The following is a 21,120-nucleotide window of genomic DNA, read 5'->3' as shown; positions in this document are numbered from 1 at the left end:
GAGCACGTTATACACTCTGTTTTTCATCAAATGTTTAATTATGTCCATCATATGTTATTTTATTTCTACAGTTTAAGAAAAAATATATAAATATGCACATTCATAAAGAACTGTCTGGGAATAATCCCCATTGCATACCCTTCCACCTACAAATTATGATGAAGAAATAGGCAAATGTCCACATCAAACATTGCTTTTACCTACCCCTCCATGTTTTTTAAAAAATATTACATTTTGACACAATCAATATAGAGAGGTGCAGCATAGTCTTTTCCCAGTTTCCACCCACCCCCATGGCAACACTTGCCGAATTTAAGTATCACAACCTAGGAAATAAGCATTGATATGATCTACCAACCTCATTTAGATTTCACCACTTTCACTTGTACTCATTTAAGAGAGTGTGTGTTTCTGTACACACACACACACACACACACACACACACACACGTGTGCGTGCTTAGTTCTATAAGGTTTTTATCACAGTGTCTGGATGGAATAACTGCTGCCAGTCAAGACTCACTTATAAGGACCCTCCTATTCTTATTATTCCCACTAATGCTCTATCTCACTCCTGTCCACCAATCTGGAAACCATGAATTTGTTCTGCATTTCCATAATGCTGTCAGTTTAAGATTGTCAAGTACGCGGAATCATATAGTATGCAACCTCTTCAGATCAGCTTTTTTTAACTCAGTGGAATTCCTTTGAGATCCATCAGTGTTATGTCAAGTACCAACACTTGGTTCACTTTTACTTAATGATGTTCCATGGTGTGGAAGCACCAAAATTTGACCATTCTCCTGCTGAAGGATATTTGGGGTATTTATGGCTTTTGGCTATTACAAATAAAGCGGCTATGTATGTTAGTGTGCAGGATTTATGTGAACATAAGTATTCATTTATTTGGGATAAATGCCCAGAAGCACAAGTATGTGATTAACCTTCCATCTGTGTTCCAACCCATTCTTCCTTCTCTTTTCCTATCAAAATTCCAGGTTTCTCCTTTTGTCTTCTCTACTGCCTTTTAACTCTTAATGTGGTTTGGTTTGCTTCTACACCATTCCACTGAAATTGCTCTCTTGTAAAGCCATATTTGAAAAAAAATCTTTGGTTATTTTTTAATCACAGAATAAGTGGTCATTTTGAAATGATTTTGAAAATGTATACTTTTCAGGCCTTTCTGGCTATCTCCTCGTCAGGTGATGGTCATCCCTGTGGGTTCAACTTGTGAAGAATATGCAGTTCAGGTAAAATTAGAGACATTTGAAGTACCTAATACTTTGCCATGTATTCTGTGTCGGTCATTGGCTTGAAATGTCATTCCTGCTTTAAAATACTGTATAACTAACACATTAATTTAATAAGTTTTCAGTTATTGGAAGTAACACGGGTCATATCCATGTAGTTGAATCACAGTGTTTTTGAAAAATTAGTATTTCAAAACATAATTAAATTATTCTTTTCCATATGGTTCTATTAGAGAAGAATACCTTATTATCTGTTACTGCATAACAATTTCCCTAACACTGAGCAACTTAAAACAGCAAGTATTTATTATCTCAGCATCCTCCAGGTAGGAATCTGGGAGCAGCATAGCTAGTGCATTCTGGTGTGGTGTCTGATGAGGCTGCAGTCCTCCAGGCTTACTCACATAGACTTCAGCTCCTTACCTTATTGACTTCTTCCTAGGCTGCCTGAATGTCCTCACAACATGGCAGCTTGAGTGATCTGGGGAGTGAGAGATGCAGTCCTTTATAACCCAGCCTCAGAAGTGTACTACCACCACTTCTGCCCTCCTCTGTGGGTAACAGACCGACTCTGATACAGGGTAGAGGGCTACACAGGGGTATGAATATCAGATGGGAATAATGAGGGCTGTCCTAGAGTCAGTCTGTCTACCAAAAATAATGTAATAATGAAAGTATTCCTTGTTCTTCCAGGTATCCAATGAATTTTTTGAAGAAGGATTTATGGCCGATGTTGATTTAGATGACAGTTGTACACTGAATAAGAAAATAAGAAATGCACAGTTGGCTCAATATAATTTTATTTTGGGTAACTTAAATTTGTTTATATTTTTTCAGTTTGTTTATATTATTTTGCTTTAATTTTTTAAAAAAGGCAAAATAAGGACTATGGCATAACTACTTGATTATGACAGTTTGACTGTTTAACATCTATGTACAAAGAAGAGTCCTGGATTAGCTGTTGCTAGGTCCTCTGTTATTTGCTAGATGAAGACTTATAAAGTTCCACATGAATCCTGTTGTATAGTATTATTAACAATAGTGAACACCTCAAATGAAAATGAAAGAAATTTGAAAATAACCTCTTCAGTAGAATTATTCTCCTTATGTTTCAGCCATGTGACAGAACTGAAATATTTTCCCTTGCTTTGCTGGTTTATTAGAAATCATGGAAATTAAACAAATGAATGAGAAAGATTCCAAATTTTCAAAAGAAAAGAATTAAGGTGAAAAAAAATACCTTAAGGAACATGAGTAATTGGATACAGAATCTAAAATTTTGGTTGTAAACCTGTATAATCAAGAGAAACTGATATTGACATGCCTGCAGGCATGGTATTGCTCTCTCTCATAAGCTGAAAGAGTAGTAGAAAACACAATCAATATGCATAAAAAGTTGTCCTATCGACAGTTGTTCATTGATAATGTTTGACTCTGTGGTAGGTATTGTGTTGTTTAATCAGGCTCATTGTGGTGATAGAATCTCAAATTAGGTTAGACAAAGATTTATCAGAAGGGTACCCAAGTCATGAAAAGTAGACCTAAACAGCCAAACCATTAGAAAAGTAAACAGGAGCCTCAGCCCTTACAAGGATTATCTCCCCCCATTTCTGGTTCCTGTTTTTGCACCAGTCATTTATGCTTCACTTGAGTATCTAGTTTGTTGAAATTATCAGTGGACCAGTTTGTTCCTTTTGTGTGGCAAGAAACATGGCTGCAGATTCCTGCTATCATCTCACAATATGGATTACTACCGAGAACAAGCTTTTTGCCCACATCCCAGAAAATTCTGGTTGGCCAGCATGGGTCTGTGTGCATCTTTTGGCTTATCAAGTACCACCAGGTAGAGTCAGGGGATCTGTAATATTTCCTGCTCTAATTCATGCCCCATGGCCACAATACTGTATTCTCAAGTGAGCAGTAAAAAGATGTGATTAGAAGTCATTCCTTACCTCAAGACACTCAGCTAAAGCATGAACTTAATGACCATTAGATAGATAATTAGTGACTAATACTGAAGAAAAATTCAGTTAGACTCATAATACCACGTTTGACTTAATGGTTGATTTATTTCCTTTCCTTTCTACAGTGGTTGGAGAAAAAGAAAAGATAAATAATGCTGTAAATGTTCGAACAAGAGACAACAAAATTCATGGAGAGATTTCAGTAACTTCTGCCATTAATAAATTGAAGAATCTCAAGAAATCACGTACACTAAATGCTGAGGAAGACTTTTAAAGTGCTTTCCTTGTACTTGCTTCTATGTAATCTATTTTGACCTTTGCAAATGTATTTTTCCTAACTAACATGTTAGAACTTCTAAGAACTTTGGACCCACTAATGGATCCACTCATGGGATCAGTTGAAATGGGTCACAGTGAATGATTAGCATATATGTATAAAGTTAATTCATTAATGTGTTCTGAAGATGATAAGAAGAGAAGCTTGGGAAATTTCCAAGCAATCAATGACTTCAGAGACCTCAATAGTGAGATATTATTCATTGAAAGATGGAAACACTAGAAAATGAGATATATGAAGTTATTGCTAAGACTTGTGATTTTCAGCAGATAGGCTTCAGGGCTAGGGATAGAGCTCAGTTGCAGAGCGCTTGCTTAGAATTCAAAAGGACCTGGGTTCTATCCCCAGCACTAAGAAAAAAGGGGGGAAAAAGATAGGTTCCATTAAAAGTCCACAAAGCCTTTTTGACTTTGAGGGGAAATCTTATTTTCTTATGTCTCAGATATTTTTATGGCTGTTTTTAAGTTAACATCGAAACTTTATCTCATTTAAATGGAATCATTACTTAATTTTTTTAACTAACCGGCAACAATAAGTAAAGCAGGTATTAATAAATATTGAATTACTGACAAAGGACTCATAAAATCAAAGAAATTCAGTGTTGTGGAATCTGTTATTTGCATTGTAGTTTAAGAGTTGCAGTTTTAATGCTTCTAATTAAAAATTAAGCTTTGTTCGGCTTTAGAAATAATGAATTCCCCAATAAAATGCATCACACAGTGTTTCCTTGTTTCGGCTTTGGGCTTATACCAGTAAGATGCTCACCTAGAGTTAAATTGCTTTTTTGTTGGGAATGACATTTTATTGATTTATAGACTCAAAATGATTTCTGATTTTTACTTCCTGAGGAATGTGAACTGTGAAATAGTTGGTAAACAAAGTGTCATATGTCAGGCCTGTGTAGTAGTAATACGTGTACCTTGTGATAAAAATTTTAAAGCATGTGCCAGGTGTTATTCCGTGTTCTTTTTTCTTCTTTCACTCATCAAAAGTGCAAGTGAAAGAGTGGGTGTTAGAGGGTGACAGTAATACAGCCCTGGAGAAGAGGCTACTCCACTGCTAGTTGCTCCCAAAATATTCAAATTGGTAGGAAAACAGGTTTTTTATTTAAAGCCAGCTTTGAAGGAAGTCAGAAGAAAATTTTTATTTCACAATTCCATCTTGGGAGGCTCTGAGGACAAAGACAGCTTTTGAAAAAAGAGAAGAGGCAGGCAAAGTGAGACAAAAATTAGGAAATACCCATATGCAGATTTAGTTAGCCTACGTTAGAGGGCAGGGCAGGGAACAATTTGGCATTGTGGGCTTCCTTGGTGTCTCTTAGAGGGGTGTGGGGGGAGTGTCAGCTCCTCAGCCTTTACTCTCTCAGTATGAGGAAGCTGCTCTCAGTTTTAGAGGGGCCCGAACTCGGCCTATTTCGTGGACAGCCTGAAGACCCCAAAGTGAACCATCTTGTGGCGGGTGAAGAGGGGTGGAATAGAGAGGCACCCCAAGACGTCTGCTGTGCTGGGAACAGACATAGGTGGGTAAAGCGTTCCCTTCCTTACCCTAGGCTGGTCGCCTTCGGGGAGAGGCTGTGCTCGGACCCTCCTTTCGCGTGAAAAATCCCACATCGGGCTTTTTCCCAGTCGTACAGGAATTTTCTCTAAATACCACGTATCCTTAAGGAGCTGGCTAGTAAGGCAGGGCCAGTTATGAAATGTGGTCCCAGCACCTTCGCACAGTACCTAGCACACAGTAGCAACGTTTATCTCTAAACGTAAGCATCCAACTACCTGAATATAGTGCCTAACTTCCCAAATTTCCGCCTCTACCTTCAGTCACCTCGGGTGAATTTCGGTACTACGGCGATCCTTTCCCAGGCTCCTGCAGTGGAAGGAGAAGGAGGCGGGGCACGCGTCTAGTCAGTGTGAGGGACGCTAGGGGACCGAGCATTTTCACTGGGTCAGGCGATTACACTCCTCCAGGTGACCTTCCGCAGGTGCGGCGAAGAAGGGGACGGCGCAGATTAGCGCGGGACCACAGCTTCAGAGCGCCTGCGCCCCGGAATTCTCAGGCCGCGCCCGGACACGCCCCCATTAGGCGCGCGCCGGGAACCCCGCCCCCCGGCCCGGAAGTGCGCGCGCGTCGGCAAGATGGCAGCTGCGGCGGGACCGCTCCTGCGCCTCCGCCGCTTGTGTCGCGTGCTGCTCTTCCTCTCGCAGTTCTACATTCTATCTGGTGGTGGTGAGTTAAAGGTCGGGGGTCGCGCCAGGGCGGGCTGAGAGTTTAGAGGGTCCCAGGAGCTGCTAGAAGCGTTGGGGCCGGGACCACAGAGGCTGCGTGCTGGGCGGCGGGCGGCGGGTAGCTGCAGTCTGGCGTGCCCTGGATGCCTCGCCGGAGCCTGTGCTCAGCTACCTCGCTACCGAACCCTCCAGCTGAGAGGGAACTCTCCGTGGCTCCGCCGGGGAAACAGAAACCCAACTTGAAACCGCCTTTGTTAGCTGCAGACTCGAAACGGTGTAGACCCTATTGGTGATGCGCCCTTTCAGTTCTCTGTCTTGGGGAAGTCAGACCCTGAGGTTTTCAAGAGCAGTTATTGGCTTGGTGTAGTACTTGCGTGTTAACCACACAAACCAAGGTTTTCATATCCCGGGATAACGTGTTTCTCTAATTGTAGGATCCTTAAATTTAGAGCATTCGCAGCCGCTGGCTCAGGCAATAAAGGATCCGGGCCCAACACGTACATTCACAGTAGTTCCCAGGGCAGCAGGTACTAGACGTTTTCTATTCTAGTAAATGTGCCTTTTTATATACAGTAGTTTCTTTCTGTTTTTGATACAGTTTCTTTTAGTATACGAAGTCACTTAATTTTTGACTGTGTATTGTATCTTAGGTTATGTGAATTACGGGCAGATACACAGCCATTTTCAGTAGACAGTTTTGGTATTTGAATACCTTTTGACATTCCTACCTCATCTCTTTTCCAACCTCACGCTTCTCATTTCAGTCTTATTTCTGTTATTTTTCCACTTCCTCTATCAAAGTAACCTTTAACCAGTGCTTCTTTCCCTTCAGAAAATTCCTTCTATTTCTAGCACCCAGTTCCTGCTGGTGATTAAAAGGCCCCCCAATGCTGTATGAATTGGAAGCGTATGAGAGGGATTAATGGAGACATGAAGTCTTGAGTCTCATGGTGCTATTGGGAACTTGAGGAAATTACTCACCCCTCTTGGGCCTTTGTTTCCTCTCCATTCAGGCTGTGAGATTAGCCCAACTGCCTGAAAGCAGTTGTGGTTCTAAAGTGTCCAGACTCCAGCCATGTAGAAATGGGAACAATAGAAAAGAAAATTGTATTTTGTAGATTGACTGCTTAATACAGTGGTGTTTGGTAAATGGAAAGTAGTTTCATTCCTTTAGAGTTCCATTATACCAATGACTCAAAACTGGAAGAGGTATTTTAGGCTTCCTTTTTGAATGTGAAAGTTGATTGAATGTGATTTAAGATGCATTTTTTTTTAAAGAGAAAACGCAAGAATTCTTGGCTCTTTTACACATTTTTGAAAACCCCTCTTCTCATTAATGCTAGTGACTTTTATGTTCTATTAACTGTTAAAAATGTGTTGCCCCATTGTTTGGATTGGGAAAAAAGTTGCAACTTGCTGAAAAAATTATTAAAATATGGAATTAATTTGAACCTTGTTATAAAAATATAAATACTATATTAGCAAATATGGCTTATTGAAATATCAGTGTGGAATAATGACAAAGTGTTTTCTAGAGTTGGTACACCAAAGGTGTCAGTGGCTTCATTTCCTATTCAGTAAATTTGAATGAAAAGAATTTTGGATTGGAAATGGAGAGATTTGAATTCTGGCTTCATTTGTACTATAGATTCCCTGAGATGTTTCATAACTCCTACCTTGTCTAAGATTTAGTTTTTCATCTTATAAATGGTAGATTTTTTGAGCTGCTAACTTGCATCTGACATTTTCTCTACATTATTTGTACATGAGCATCTTCAATTTTCATGGCCACTTGGGAGGCAAGACTGAAATACTTTTTACTAGTATGCTGCCCACCTGGTCATACAGCTGGTTGGTGGCAGAACCATACTTTAATTGTAGGTGTCTCTCTGACTCTGACTCCAACTTAGTGCTTTTTGCATTCGAGCGTAGTGTCTCATTGCTAATGTTTGTGTCTCTTCACCTTAGAAAAATTGTTTTCCTGTTATTCTGATCAGTGTCAAGAGAGAATAAGCCACTCTCTCACCTCTCACAGAAAGTACCGAAATCCCACCCTATATGATGAAGTGTCCAAGCAATGGTTTATGTAGCAGACTTCCTGCAGACTGTATAGACTGTGCTACAAATTTCTCCTGTGTCTATGGGAAGCCTGTCACTTTTGACTGTACAGTGAAACCTTCTGTTACATGTGTTGTAAGTACTGCAGCTTACCTATTCTAAATAAATGCATTATAAATTCCCAAGTTAAAAGTGTTGTTAGATTTGACTGTTGGAGGGAGATTCTGAAATTGTTTTTGTATTCTTTTATAACAGCCCTGTAAAGTACATAAATAGAAATAAATTTTAAAATCCTGTATTCCCTTCCTTATCAAATTGCTACTGTTCCAATTATGTTGGTAACTGACAAGCCAGTTGGTATTATATGAAAATGTGCAGGACAGAAATGTTGTTTTGTAAGACCTGGAGAAGGTCTCATTTTACTAGTGTATCTGAAGTGGGTGTAATTCCTGCAGATGGGTTCTGTGTTCTTGGTAGTGAGAGCTGGTATAATATAGAGGCATGAAAATGTCTTTTTACATAGATGAGCTTGCAAAGGAGTCAGTTCTTTGTAATGAGAAGATGGATTCAATAAATGCTGGGATGACTGCATACCTCTCTGGGAAAAAAAAAAAGTTAAGTCCCTGTTTTGTCCAAAATAAATCCCAGATAGAAATATAGCTGAAAGAAAGGTAAGAGTGTCCTTTTTTGAGGGTCACTGAGCTGCAAGTTTGGAGAAGGATCCAAGTTCACTGATCCCAGCTTGGTGCTTCTGTAAGCATAGCACATTCCCTTGCTTCTGAGTTCCAGGTCTTCCCTGTCATCTCCATGAGCACTTGGCATGGTCACCCAATAGGCAGCCCAACTGAGAAGAACTACATGACACACAGCAATACAGACATATATGCCATGTGATTGTTCTAAGCTGGAAAATGCTGGGAAAATTTGGAACTCGGAAGCAAGGCAGTGTGCTATGCTCACAGAAGCATCAGGCAGCTATCTGTGACTATGACCTTATAAAATAATTTTTCTTTTTTCTGTACTACTAAAATATATGTACTCTATTAAGCATCCCTGAGTTCAATTGCTGGCACAAAAATAAATAAATAATTAGAATAAAATTCATGTACTGATTATAAAATAAGTTAATTAGGCAAAAGTGGTAAAATAATCTTATCACCCTGAAATAACTTTTGCTATTTTGATATGAGTTTATGTAGGTTTTTCCCCACTTTGGTATGTAGTATATATTTGGGTGTATATTTTTATGATTATAAGATCATACAACATACATTTGTTTTGCATACATATTGTTTTTGTGACTATTTTTCTCCCACTTACTGCTAGGTCCTAAATATACGTATTTTAGAAATTTTGTATTATATGCCTATGTAGTCTTAATGACATGATGACAAATAACTGTATCATGATTGATTAATTCTGTGTCCTTCGGTGTATAGGATCAAGACTTCAAATCCCAAAAGAGCTTTATCATCAACATGACTTGCAGATTTTGCTGGCAGCTTCCTGAAACAGATTATGAGTGCTCCAATTCCACCAGCTGCATGACAGTGTCCTGTCCTCGGCAACGTTACACTGCCAACTGCACAGTGCGGGATCACATCCATTGCTTGGGTAAGTCAGTCAGAGTTCAAGGAATTTCATAAACAAAGTATTTCTAAGTTCACCAGAAACTTGAAAATTTAATTATTTTATCATATACACTAGCAGTTTTTTAGTTGTGCCAATCCGCATTAGTGGACTTGATAGACTAAAAAAGAAATGTATGGAAAATGTGCAACTCTTTTTAAATACAAAATTGCATAAAACAAAAAATATCTCAGATCTAAAACATAGTAATTGAATTTCCCCTGATTAACAATGAACAGTTCTGATACATTGTAACCACCTGAATGTTCCCTTTGTCCACTTGTTCTTCCTTCTCCATAGAGGTAACACCTTTTGAATTTCATCATCCACTTCCCTTTTAAAATATTCTGTGGTTCTGTTTGTGTGTGTGTGTGTGTTTGTGTGTATGTGTGTAATATAGTGTGATATGCTCTTTATTTTAGATTAGATGTATAAAATAAGACTGGTCTTCTGGGACCTCTTTCCTCTCAACATTAGGGCTCTAATGGGACTTCTCTTATTATTTTTACACTGTCAGATTATAAATTATAAAATTGTATCAACAGTGTATCCAGTTTCCAAGGTATTGAATTTTTTGCTGTTTTTACCTATTGCAGCAACTCTTAAATTTCTGTACCTATCTTCTGTTTGTACATTTGTAGCAGTGTGTCTGGCATATATTCTCCCTCAGGTCTTATTTTCTAGAATGGTTTACACATTCCCACCAGTGGTAGCCCATAACTATTCTTGATGATCTAGATCTTCAGTATGTCTTATCTTTAGGTTTTGTCTAATATTAAAGATTTCTGGTATTATTTTATATTCTTGGTACTATCCTTAGGTGACCCTAAAACCCTTTCCCAGATTTTGGCTTTTTTCCTCCCCACTTTCCTTAGAGTATCTTTTGATTAATAGAATTTTGAAAATGTGATTAAATAATTAGTCTTATAGTTAACCACTTCTTTTTGTTGTTTCTTTTCCCACCCCAGGTTCATAATTTTCTATATTTATTTTCTTTTAAAAACTGGAAGTTTGGCCTTTCACAGTTAGTACTATAATCCACAAGAAATTGACTGACTTTGGTAGATGTTAGGAGGCAAATTCACTTTTCTATTTCCTCCCTCATAGATAGCCAATTTTGCAGCCTATCTCTGTCACTCTCTATTATATGTCAAGTGTTTATATGTGGTGCTGGTTCTGGGCTGGCTCTTCCTGTTGTATATATCTGTCTTCACCCAAAGTTTTGATATCTAGTAGAGCATTTCATATTCTTTATGTTTTAACACCAACTTAACTGATTTAAATATTAAATCTGTGCTTATAGATGGTAAGGACTTTCTTTGTGTTATTAACTAGAGTAAAACTAATTATAAATAGAGGTGACCTTTTGATTCTAAATTATAAGGCATTAGTTATAATGACATCTCGAGAGAGTATTTTTGTATCCATTTTTTAATGTAGAGTGTTTTCCTTTTTCTTTTTGTAAGGTAATCGTACTTTTCCCAAAATGCTATACTGTAATTGGACTGGAGGTTATAAGTGGTCGACTGCTCTGGCTCTAAGGTAAGCTTTGGTATTAATAAGTTAAAAATACCATTTGGATTTCTTTGGGATCAATGCAATTTTTCAAACATTAGGCTTAGCCAGACACATCCTTTGCTAAGATCCTACCACTTCTGTTAGATAGCCTCTAGAATACACAGGTGCAGATAGGTAAAAAGATCAGACAGTACTTTTGTAGAATTTAGCTGCAGGCATATTTAGATTTTAAGTCATTCTAGAAATGATTTAATTGAGTTGTTATTGTAGAGCATTAGGACTAATCAGAGTTCCCATCTTGAACTTATGTGAATCAGTAAAATGCATAGGCTAAAATATGAAGGTTTTGCAAGGTATACTTTTAAATTTTAAGTAACTTTGACCTTGTAAAAAATAACATTTTATATAATGTAAGCTATTTTATATAAGTTTATTATAATATAATATAATGAAAAGTGGAAAATGAAAATAAAGAAAAACTAAATTATCTATAATTTTATCATCCAGATAATTACAGATCTATAACTCTTAAAATGTTTATATTTTAAACTTTTCATCAGGATTATCAGTCTTCCCACTAAGGGGAAAGACAGGTGGGGCCCTGGTTAAATGTTTAATCAAAAAGTTATGCTATCTACCATGAAATCTTGATGTTAGAGCCTGATACCTGCAATATGTGACATAGGGCAGGATTTTTTAACCCTCTCCCTGTTGACATTTTGAGCCAAATAATTCTTTGTAGTAGAGCTGTCCTGTGCATAGTAAAAATGTTTAATAGTGTCCTTAGCCTATACCTACTACTAGTTCTCAGTCATACCCCATTCCCCCAGTGGGGACAATCAGAATGCCTCCAGACCTGGCCAAGTGTTCCCTAGAAGGCTAAATTGCCCATTGCGGGAGACATTACATTAGGGTTTGTGCTGACCAGAGGTTTATTGGAAAGTAAAAGAGGAATCCAAGATAGGAAATTAGACATGACAAAATAAGATTTGACAGCTGGCCATACATAGTTTTTGTCAGTAATTATTCAAATTAAACTAGCAATTGACTTTAAAAGAAAACTTTTAAATTTAAAGTAATTTTAGACTTATATAAAAGTCACAAAGATGGTAGAGAGTTTCTTGCACACCCCTCACCCAGTCTCTGCTGCATAGTTAACATCTTACATTACCATGATACATTTAAGGACTTAAAAATTGTTTCCTTCATAGAGTTTAACATAGTACTTTTTCTTTTCTTTTTTTAAATCAATGTTTTATTTCTAGTTTTACGGCATCTTACTGAACACTTTGGCACATATTAAAAATGGATCTCATATTTTCTTTGCAAACAATTTACAATTTGCATTTTCAATGAGTTCAGGGTTAACATAGTACTTTTAAAATATTCTCTGTAAATGAGATATGTCCCAAAGTACAGTTGTCCCTCAGAAGCCTTGGGGTGTTGATTCCAGGGTCCACTTGGATACTCACATCCTTTATATAAAATAGCACAGTATTTGCATAGAACTACAAATATCCTTCCATGTGCTTAAATCATCTCTAGATGATTTATAATACCTGATACAATGTGAATGCTATAGTTTTTTTTTTTAATGTTTTTCTTTAGTTTAGATGAACACAGTGACTTTATTTATTTAATTTTATGTGGTGCTGAGAATTGAACCCAGTTCCTCACACATGCTAGGCGAGCATTTTACCACTGAGCCACAGCCCTGAATGCTATGTTAATAATTGTATTCTATATTGTTTAGGTAATAAGGGCAAAAAGAAAAGTCTGTGCATTTTTAGTACAGATGCAGTTTTTTCCCCCCAAAATATTTTTGATCTGTGGTTGATTGACTACAGATGCAGAACCTCCTTTGGAAAGACAGAGCCAGCAGTCTTCTGCAGTAGTGGGAGGGTGTAGGTTAACAATATCAAAACACAGTTGGCTGAATGTGAATAATCATGAGAGCTGGTTCATGGAAACTGTTTTCTACTCTTTCCTTTAATTTGAGTTTTGAAATTTTTATAATAAATATTTTCCTGATATTGTTAGATCTTAAGATTTGAAGCACTTAAGAATCATTAATTCGTAATACTAAATTTTTAGATAAGAGTGACTGAAAAGCCGGGCATGTGGCTGGGGAAGCTGAGGCAGGCGGATTGTGAATTCAAAGCCAGCCTCAGCAAAAACAAGGTGCTAAACTCAGTGAGACCCTGTCTCTAAATAAAATACAAAATAGGGCTGGGGATGTGGCTCAGTGGTCGAGTGCCCCTGAGTTCAATCCCAGTACCAAAAAGAAAAAAAGAGTGACTGAAGAAAGTTAAGACAACTTTATCTGGTTTAGTTCATTGTGGTATATGCCTCAAGACTCCAGCTCAGGACTACATGTCAGAACACTTTCTGTCAGACTAATTTGATTTAAAAGCAATGAGATTGATTATTTTTATTAAAAAGAGAAAAACATATCTTTCACCATGGTTAAAAATTGTATGCTTCTTTATTCATTTTTTTTCTTGGTGCTGGGGATTGAATCCTAGGCCCTGTACATGCTAAGCCATATGTGTTTATTTTTGATAAGCAGTCTTGCCCAGCATTATTTGGTGTTGTGAATTTATGAAATGGTCATTTATGCTCTAACTAGGGGTTGTTATAATTTAAGGCCTTTTCACAAATGTGACTTGGCGTGGATATTAAACCATAGCTGGCTACATTTACGGATTTCAGCCTACTTTATTGTTGCAGCATCACACTAGGTGGGTTTGGAGCAGACCGCTTCTACCTGGGCCAGTGGCGTGAAGGCCTGGGCAAGCTCTTCAGCTTTGGTGGCCTGGGAATATGGACACTAATAGATGTCTTGCTAATTGGAGTTGGCTACGTGGGACCAGCAGATGGCTCTTTGTACATTTAGCTGTGGTTATGTGCTTCAGAGAGGAGCAGTCCTTAGGAAAAGGTCTGTTGGCCTATAGTATCTGATGTGTTGTGAGTTATGTGTTTGTATGTTTTTAATGTACAGCATCTGTACTTTGCTTGCCTTGATAAAGGTAAAATAAAGAAGTTAAACACTGAACATGCTAACCTGGAATTTGTTTTTATTTACCTGAATTTTTTTTTTCTGTGAAAAAATATAAACTTAAACCCAGAAGAACAAATTCTGCAGTGATGGAAAGACCATTTAATTCCATGAAGTTAGTTTTATTGTTGCTTGAGTCAATCTGTGGTTTGTATCTTCAACCTGAAGGGGGTGTCTTGAAAAGCCATTCAGTTGTGAATGTAGAGAATGGGTGAGCTCTGATTATGTTACCTAAATAAGGTTTTCTATGTCTGCTTCAGTCATCTTTTGAGCTTTGCAGTATAGTCTGGTCTTTATAAAGTAAAATGTAGAACTTATGTGTTTAGTTGCCATGATTCAAATTTTGTTAATAAGGTAGAGGGTTGCAAATGTATTAAAATTAATAAAATTACACTTTAAGAAATATTGTACACCTGTTTTTATATTTAAATATCTTGAATAGTCATAACAACTTACCTTTATTATTAAGAAGTAAAATGTTTATTTTTGCCACATTCCAGCAGTCTTTATTGATAAAGTGGAAGTGTTGGTAAATGTGATAAATGTTTTTGAATTATTGTAGTTCTCTCATGAACCCTTTATTGGACAGAAAAGCAATTATTCAAAGTGGGTTCTACTCAAGGTTGCTTTTGAAACATTTAAATATTCTTAACATTCTTCTTTTCAAATTCAGGTGTCTGTGTGTATTGCTTTTTAAACATCTGCACATATTAATAGCCAGAAGACTTAACCATCATACCTGATCTAGAAGCTATAAAATATCTCTTGGGAGTATTTACATAAATATCATGAGATGGACTCTTATTTTTTTTCTAGTTTATTTGCTAATTACAGGTTCCCTGAAAAGAGAATTAAATCATTTTGGTGGTAACTTGCCTTTGAAGAATGGGTGTCTTCTTGATTAGGTATATCTGGATTTCATCAAGAGCAGTTCCAGCTCTGGTCACTAGGTGGTGCATCCCCTTTACATTTGCTTTCCCATTCTACTTCCAAAGCAGCCAGTCATGAGTTGTTGTTGTTTTTTTTTTTTTTTCCTAGAAACTTGTCTGTGAGCATAGAGCAATAATTTGAGGCAATTGTTTTTTCACAGTTTGTGTGGACTTTTAAAGGGTAAATTAATACTTTTTTCTTATTTGTGAGACTCATGGTTGAACTGGCATTTCCTTAGAAAATAACTTTTAAACAGCAAAAAGCAGCCCTTTGTTAACTATAATAAAATTATCCTCTTAATTATTTAGCTCCACGTAGAATAGAATCTCTTAACATTTCCCTGTTGAGCAACCACATGTGGTGGAGCCAGGGAATGGGATTGGTGGGAAGTTACTGGCTGTACACATTGCTCCTGGAAGAAATAAATAGCAGCTTCCTTGACAATTGGAGAAAAATATATATGTGTGTGTGTGTGTACTGGAGGATTGAACCCAAGGGCCCTCTACCACTGAGCTCTACCCCCAGTCCTTTTTATTTTGAGACAAACTCTCACTAAGTCACTGAGACTGGACTTTGAACTTGCAGTCCTCCTGCCTCAGCTTCCCAAGTCTCTGGGATTACAGGTATGTGCCACCACACCCAGCTGATAATTGACCATTTTTATAGTTTTTGGACCTGACTTAAATAACAAAGCTGCCTTGTTTAAAAGGTGAAAGCTCTAAGATTCAGAATCCATAAAAAGAAATATGAATGAACTTGTTCTCAAATCCTAAAAAGTTTACACAGGGGGCTGGCCTTTGGAACTTAAATTGTATAAGCCAATCAGGGGTTCCTTTACTGAAGATCTGGTGGAGTCAAGTCTCTGAGGCAGAGAACTAGTAAGAAATATGAAGAAATTTACAAATATAGTTTAAACAATCTTATGAATGATGGAAACAAGAGTCTTGTTCTCTGCATTCAATCTTATGAATGATGAACGGTCCCTTAAAAAAACTGCAGAATAAAATACACTTTCAAAGGACACCAGTGAGGGTGAGTGTGAACTGTTAAAAATTCCATGGGCTTGTACTGGCAGCAAAATGCCATGTTTGGCTTTGGCCTGGGGTTCTATTCCCCTGCTATCCATTGTTCTATTTCTATAGCAGTCCATTTGAGCTGCCATAACAAAACACCATGAATTGGATGGCTTCTACATAACAACTTTATTTCTCACGGAAATGGAGTCCAAGATCAAAGTGCTGGCAGGTTTAATAGCTGGTAAAGGCCCCTTTTCTCATAGCACACCTTTCTGTGTCCTCACATGGTATTAGTGTGGAGGGTCTCTCTGGGGCCACTTTAATAAGGAAGGGCACTAATTCCTTCATGAGGGTTCCACTCTATGGCCTTATGATGTCCCTGAGGCCCCACCTCTAAATACCATTGCCTTTGTGCAAGGGGGTTAAGATTTCATGAATTTGGGAGGGAGCATAAAGAGACCATAGAATGTGTTCTATGAGTTCTGACTATGGAATATTATGGAACCTGTTTACACAGGTTGGGACCATATCAGTCAGCCCTCTCTTGATGTTTCTCTCGATATTCAGGATTTATCACTGCAGCCTGCCATCTGTCATTATGTAGTCTTTATATCTTTACTTTGCTATGTCAGCATTCTTGCATATTACACCCAGTAATTCCTCACAGGAAGGTGCCATTTTATTTATTTCTATCATTCCCTTTGTCCTTAGTATAATGCCTTGCACGCAGAGTCCTTCATATATTTGCTGAGTGTGTTAATGTCCCGAGTGTCTTGGAGGCGAGTGTCTTGGAGGTTTTGAAATAATCATTTAAGAATTTCAGGGCACTTGATGTGGCTGCAGCAACATAATATTCAGAAATTGGCTTTGGATAAATATTTGTCTATAGCACCATGTTGCTCCGATTTCTCCAAATGATTGAGGAGCCATTCTGCTTTATGGTGCTTATAAAAAGGTATTTTAAAAAGCTCGTATGCCTCAAGACTTAAAAATGTAAAGATATCTTCTCTAAGCTATACCATTATGTTTCACTGTGCTTTTTTTTAATACCTTATGCCAGAATTGCATTTATTTTTGGTGCATCATCAGCTAAGGAATTTGCAAGTGATTTTAATTCATCCCGTGAGCAATGAGTGGAAAATGAGCTATGTCTGATGCAGCTTTTCAAATATGACATGGAGAGAGCTCCAAAATGAAGACAGATTTCCTTTACCCCTGCTCTTCAGCTTCCCCTCTGTCCATGCCATATCCAACAAAAGCACTTTTGATTAAGTATGAAGTGTCACAAGAATGTAGCTGTAGCTCAGTGGTATCGCACTTGCCTAGCACGTGTGAGGCAGTGGTTTCGATCCTCAGCACCACATAAAAATAAATAAATAAATAAATAAATAAATAAAAGTATTGTGTCCATTTATAAGAATAAAAACGAAAAGAATATAGAGGTATGTAAGTTAAACATTTTTTTTTATTGTTTGTATCATTGTGTATGTATGTATGTGTGTTACTGAGGGAGGATCAAACCCAGGGCATCATGCCTGCTAGGCAAAGGCTCTACACTGAGCTGTGTCCTCTGGCTCTTAATTTTTTTAATTGTATATATTTAGATATACATGATGTTTTAATATAGGTAGTGAAATTATTCCTATATCTATGATTATACATAATTGCCTATTTTGTGGTAAGATCACTTAAAATCTACTCAGCAAATTTCCAGCATATAATACAATAATTATAGTCCTCATGCTGTAAATTAATTGTTATTATTCGTGGCACTGAGGTTTAAATCCAGGGCCTTGCTCATGCTAAGTAAGTGCTCTCATACACCCAGCCCCTGCAAGTTACTATTACAATCTAGGGGACTTCGGTATGAATTCTGAGATTTGAAGTATTGAAATTATCTTCTATATTTTTATACAAAATATTTTTATGCAAAAAATATTTTTATGCAAAGCAAGTTTTTCTTGAGAGACTTGGGCATAATTTATCAAGAGACTCCATGAGGGCAGGCAAGAGTCTTTTTCTCTGTTATAGTCCAGCTTGGACAGCCCTACTGAACACACAGTAGGTATACAGTGATGGCTGAATGAATAATGAGGAATTTCCAGGAGTAAGCCAGACACCTACAACTATTGCTAAGGACACTTTTTGAAAAGGTAGTAGAGGGCAGCTAGATCATGGCATCCCCCTTTTCAAATAAAAAACCAACGGCAATCTAATAGAAACAAACACATTCTTCCCACAGAAAAACTGGCAAACAGAAACCCAGTCACAAATGAGCTAAAAAACAATTAAATGCCAGAAACGTCAAAGAGAAGTGGGAAGGGAAGAACAACTTATTGCTCAGGTATACAAAATTACTCCCTCAAATGGTCCCAGAGAATTAGCAAAATCCAGAGACTCACTAGCTAGACAAATTTACTGGCAGAAGGGGAATAATATTCTTATCTGCGCCCTGTCACTATTGGAGGAGGAGAGGGGCTAGTGAACAACTAGGATGGATGCCTTAATGCACAAGGAGGTTCCACACTGAACCAAAGAAAGAATTGAAATCCAAAGTGAACCCCCACAGACCACAAAACCCACTCACTACCTAGGGGAAGAAAATCTTGGTTCAAGACAGTTAAAAAACCTTAGTAAAGAAACCAGAGACCTCATATTCTAACAAAGATATAGTCTTAGTTGCTTCACTCTTTCACCCCAGCTATCAGACCACAGGACATTGAAGTGAACACAAAATAGAATTTACAAAATGTTCAGGAAAAAAAATGAATTTATTGACATGAAGTTGTCCACATTACGTCAAACAAAATGAAGAGAGATGATCCACTTAACATTAACTAGAATGACAATAATAATAATAATAATAATAATAATAATAATAATGACAATAACAAGGATTGGTGAAGATATGGAGAAACTGGAACATTCAGACATTGCTGGCAGGGATGTAAAATGACGCAGTCACCTGAGAAAACAGTCTGACAATTTTTTTTTTTTTTGGTACATGGAATTGAACCCAGAGATGCTTAACCACTCAGCCACCACATCCCCAGCCCTTTTAAAAAATATTTTAGAGACAGGGCCTAAGTTGTTTAGAGCTTTTCTAAATTGCTGAAGCTGGCTTTGAACTTGCAATCCTCTTTCCTCAGTTTTCAGAGCTGCTGGGATTATAGGTGTGTGCCATGACACCCTGCCAGCACTTCTTAAAAATGTCAGAGTTGCCATGTGATTCAGCAATTCTACTTGTAGGAGTGTGCCCAAGAGAAGTGAAACTACACATACATACACTTAAAAACTTTTTCATAGATACATTATTCCTAATAGTAGAAAGTTGTAAACAACCCCAATGCCTTGATGCATAAAGCATAAACCAGATGTGGCATATCCATACCATGGAATATTATTTCATCATAAAAAGGAATAAAGTACTGATACATGCTACAACATGGACAAATTTAAAAAATGCTCTACTGTCTAGTGTTGTGGCTGCACACCTGTAATCCCAGCAGCTCAGGAGGCTGAGGCAGGAGGATTACATGTTCAAAGCCAGCCTCACCAACTTTGCACGGCCCTATGTAACATAGCAAGGCCCCAAGTCATGTAGCAAGACATGTCTCAAAATAAAATACAGTGGTACATATACACAATGCAATATTACACAGCCATATAGAAATGAAATTATGGCATTTTCTGGTAAATGGATGGAACTGGAGACTATCTGCTAAGTGAAATAAGCCAATGCCCAAAAAACCAAAGGCCAAATGTTCTCTCTGATATGAGGATGCTGACTCACATTGGGGGAGGGGTTCCCCCCATCCAACAGGTTGGAGTCACTGGAAGGGAGGGAGGATGAGAATGGGAAAGAGTAGAATGAATCAGACATAACTTTCCTATGTTCACACATGAATGCATGATCAGTGAAACTTCAGGCCATGTACAACCACAAAAAAGGAAAATTATACTCCAAGTATATATGATGTGTCAAAATACATTCTACTGTTACATGTAAACTAAAAATAACAAGTTTTAAAAATTGAAAAATAATATCTTGTAGTCAGATGATGCATTTACAAACAACATAACTATATTTATTATAATACAGTATAAGATTGCAGAATATTTGTATTATCCAAAACTTATGTTATGCAAAATACAGTTATATTTTCTTTAAGAAAAAATAAGATACAAAAAAATGTACTAAGTGGAAAAAAAAGACAATTACACTTTGAACTAGTGAACTTTATGGTGTGTACATTTTTCAATGAAGCTATTTTTTTTAATTAATTTATTTATTCTAACTAGGTATACATGACAGCAGAATGCAGTTTAACTCATTGTACACAATTGCAGCGCAGCTTTTCATTTCTCTGGCTGTACATGATGTAGCATTGCACCATATGTGCAGTCATACATGTACCTAGGGTAACGATGTCCATCTCATTCCACCATCTTTCCTGCCCCCCCCCGTGCCCTCTCTTTTCCCCTCCCTCCTCTTTGCCCAATCACAATTCCTTCATTTTTCCCAAGCCTTCCCCCACATTATGGATCAGCATCCTCTTATCAGAGAGAACATTTGGCCTTTGGTTTTTGGGGATTGGCTTACTTCACTTAGCATGATAGTCTCCAAATCCACCCATTGACCTGCAAATGCCATAATTTTATTCTTTTTTAATGCTGAGTAATATTCCATTGTGTATATATACCAAGTTTCTTTATCCATTCATCTATTGAAGGGCACCTAGGTTGCTTCCACAGTTTAGTTATTGTGAATTGAGCTGCTTTAAACGTTGATGTGGCTGTGTCACTATAGTATGCTGATTTTAAGTCTTTTGGGTATAAACCAAGGAGTGGGATAGCTGGGTCAAATGGTGGTTCCATTCCACGTTTTCTAAGGAATCTCCATACTGCTTTCCAAATTGGTTGTACCAATTTGCAGTCCCACCAGCAATGTATGAGTGTGCCATTTTCCCCACATCCTCACCAACATTTATTGTTGTTTGTATTCTTGATAACTGCCATTCTGATTGGCATAAGGTGAAATCTTAGAGTAGCTTTGATTTGCATTTCTCTAATTACTAGGGATGTTGAACATTTTTTCATATATTTGTTGATCGAATGTATATCTTCTTCTGAGAAGTG

The 21,120-nt window shown here is 37.5% G+C and overlaps 2 protein-coding genes across 4 annotated transcripts in view; both read left to right on the top strand.

Moving 5' to 3' along the window:
- Tars3 (threonyl-tRNA synthetase 3) overlaps positions 1–4,494 on the top strand; it is a 74,548-nt gene extending 70,054 nt beyond the window's left edge. For both annotated transcript variants that reach the window (XM_048790371.1, XM_015493140.2), the window contains exons 17-19: positions 1,177–1,249; positions 1,943–2,057; positions 3,339–4,494. In XM_048790371.1, coding sequence (XP_048646328.1) covers positions 1,177–1,249; positions 1,943–2,057; positions 3,339–3,487 — 337 coding nt within the window. In that variant the 3' untranslated portion in view covers positions 3,488–4,494. The remainder of the gene's footprint in view (positions 1–1,176; positions 1,250–1,942; positions 2,058–3,338) is intronic.
- A 1,122-nt stretch (positions 4,495–5,616) lies between these two features.
- On the top strand, positions 5,617–14,032 carry Tm2d3 (TM2 domain containing 3). Of its 2 annotated transcripts, XM_015493138.2 has the most exons (6): positions 5,617–5,773; positions 6,207–6,299; positions 7,808–7,965; positions 9,270–9,444; positions 10,926–11,001; positions 13,708–14,032. In XM_015493138.2, the coding sequence occupies exons 1-6, from the start codon at positions 5,683–5,685 to the stop codon at positions 13,871–13,873; spliced, it is 759 nt and encodes a 252-aa protein (XP_015348624.1). In that variant the 5' UTR covers positions 5,617–5,682; the 3' UTR covers positions 13,874–14,032. The 2 variants fall into 2 exon arrangements, with proteins under 2 accessions (XP_015348624.1, XP_015348625.1); XM_015493139.2 differs by lacking the exon at positions 6,207–6,299 and having other exon boundaries at positions 5,634–5,773.
- Positions 14,033–21,120: the final 7,088 nt, after the last annotated feature.

Source organism: Marmota marmota, unplaced genomic scaffold (assembly GCF_001458135.2).
Source record: "Marmota marmota marmota unplaced genomic scaffold, marMar, whole genome shotgun sequence".
Taxonomy (NCBI): domain Eukaryota; kingdom Metazoa; phylum Chordata; class Mammalia; order Rodentia; family Sciuridae; genus Marmota; species Marmota marmota.
The sequence above is the reverse complement of the archived record's forward strand: the minus strand, read 5'-3'. Positions and strand labels throughout refer to the sequence as shown.

What these genes read in the sequence shown, in the direction of transcription:
- Tm2d3 (XM_015493138.2), top strand. Translation starts at nt 5,683, where the DNA reads ATGGCAGCTGCGGCGGGACCGCTCCTGCGCCTCCGCCGCTTGTGTCGC. An exon ending in CTACATTCTATCTGGTGGTG is followed by an intron (nt 5,774 to 6,206) that starts GTGAGTTAAAGG and finishes CTCTAATTGTAG; the next exon opens with GATCCTTAAATTTAGAGCAT. An exon ending in TCGACTGCTCTGGCTCTAAG is followed by an intron (nt 11,002 to 13,707) that starts GTAAGCTTTGGT and finishes TTATTGTTGCAG; the next exon opens with CATCACACTAGGTGGGTTTG.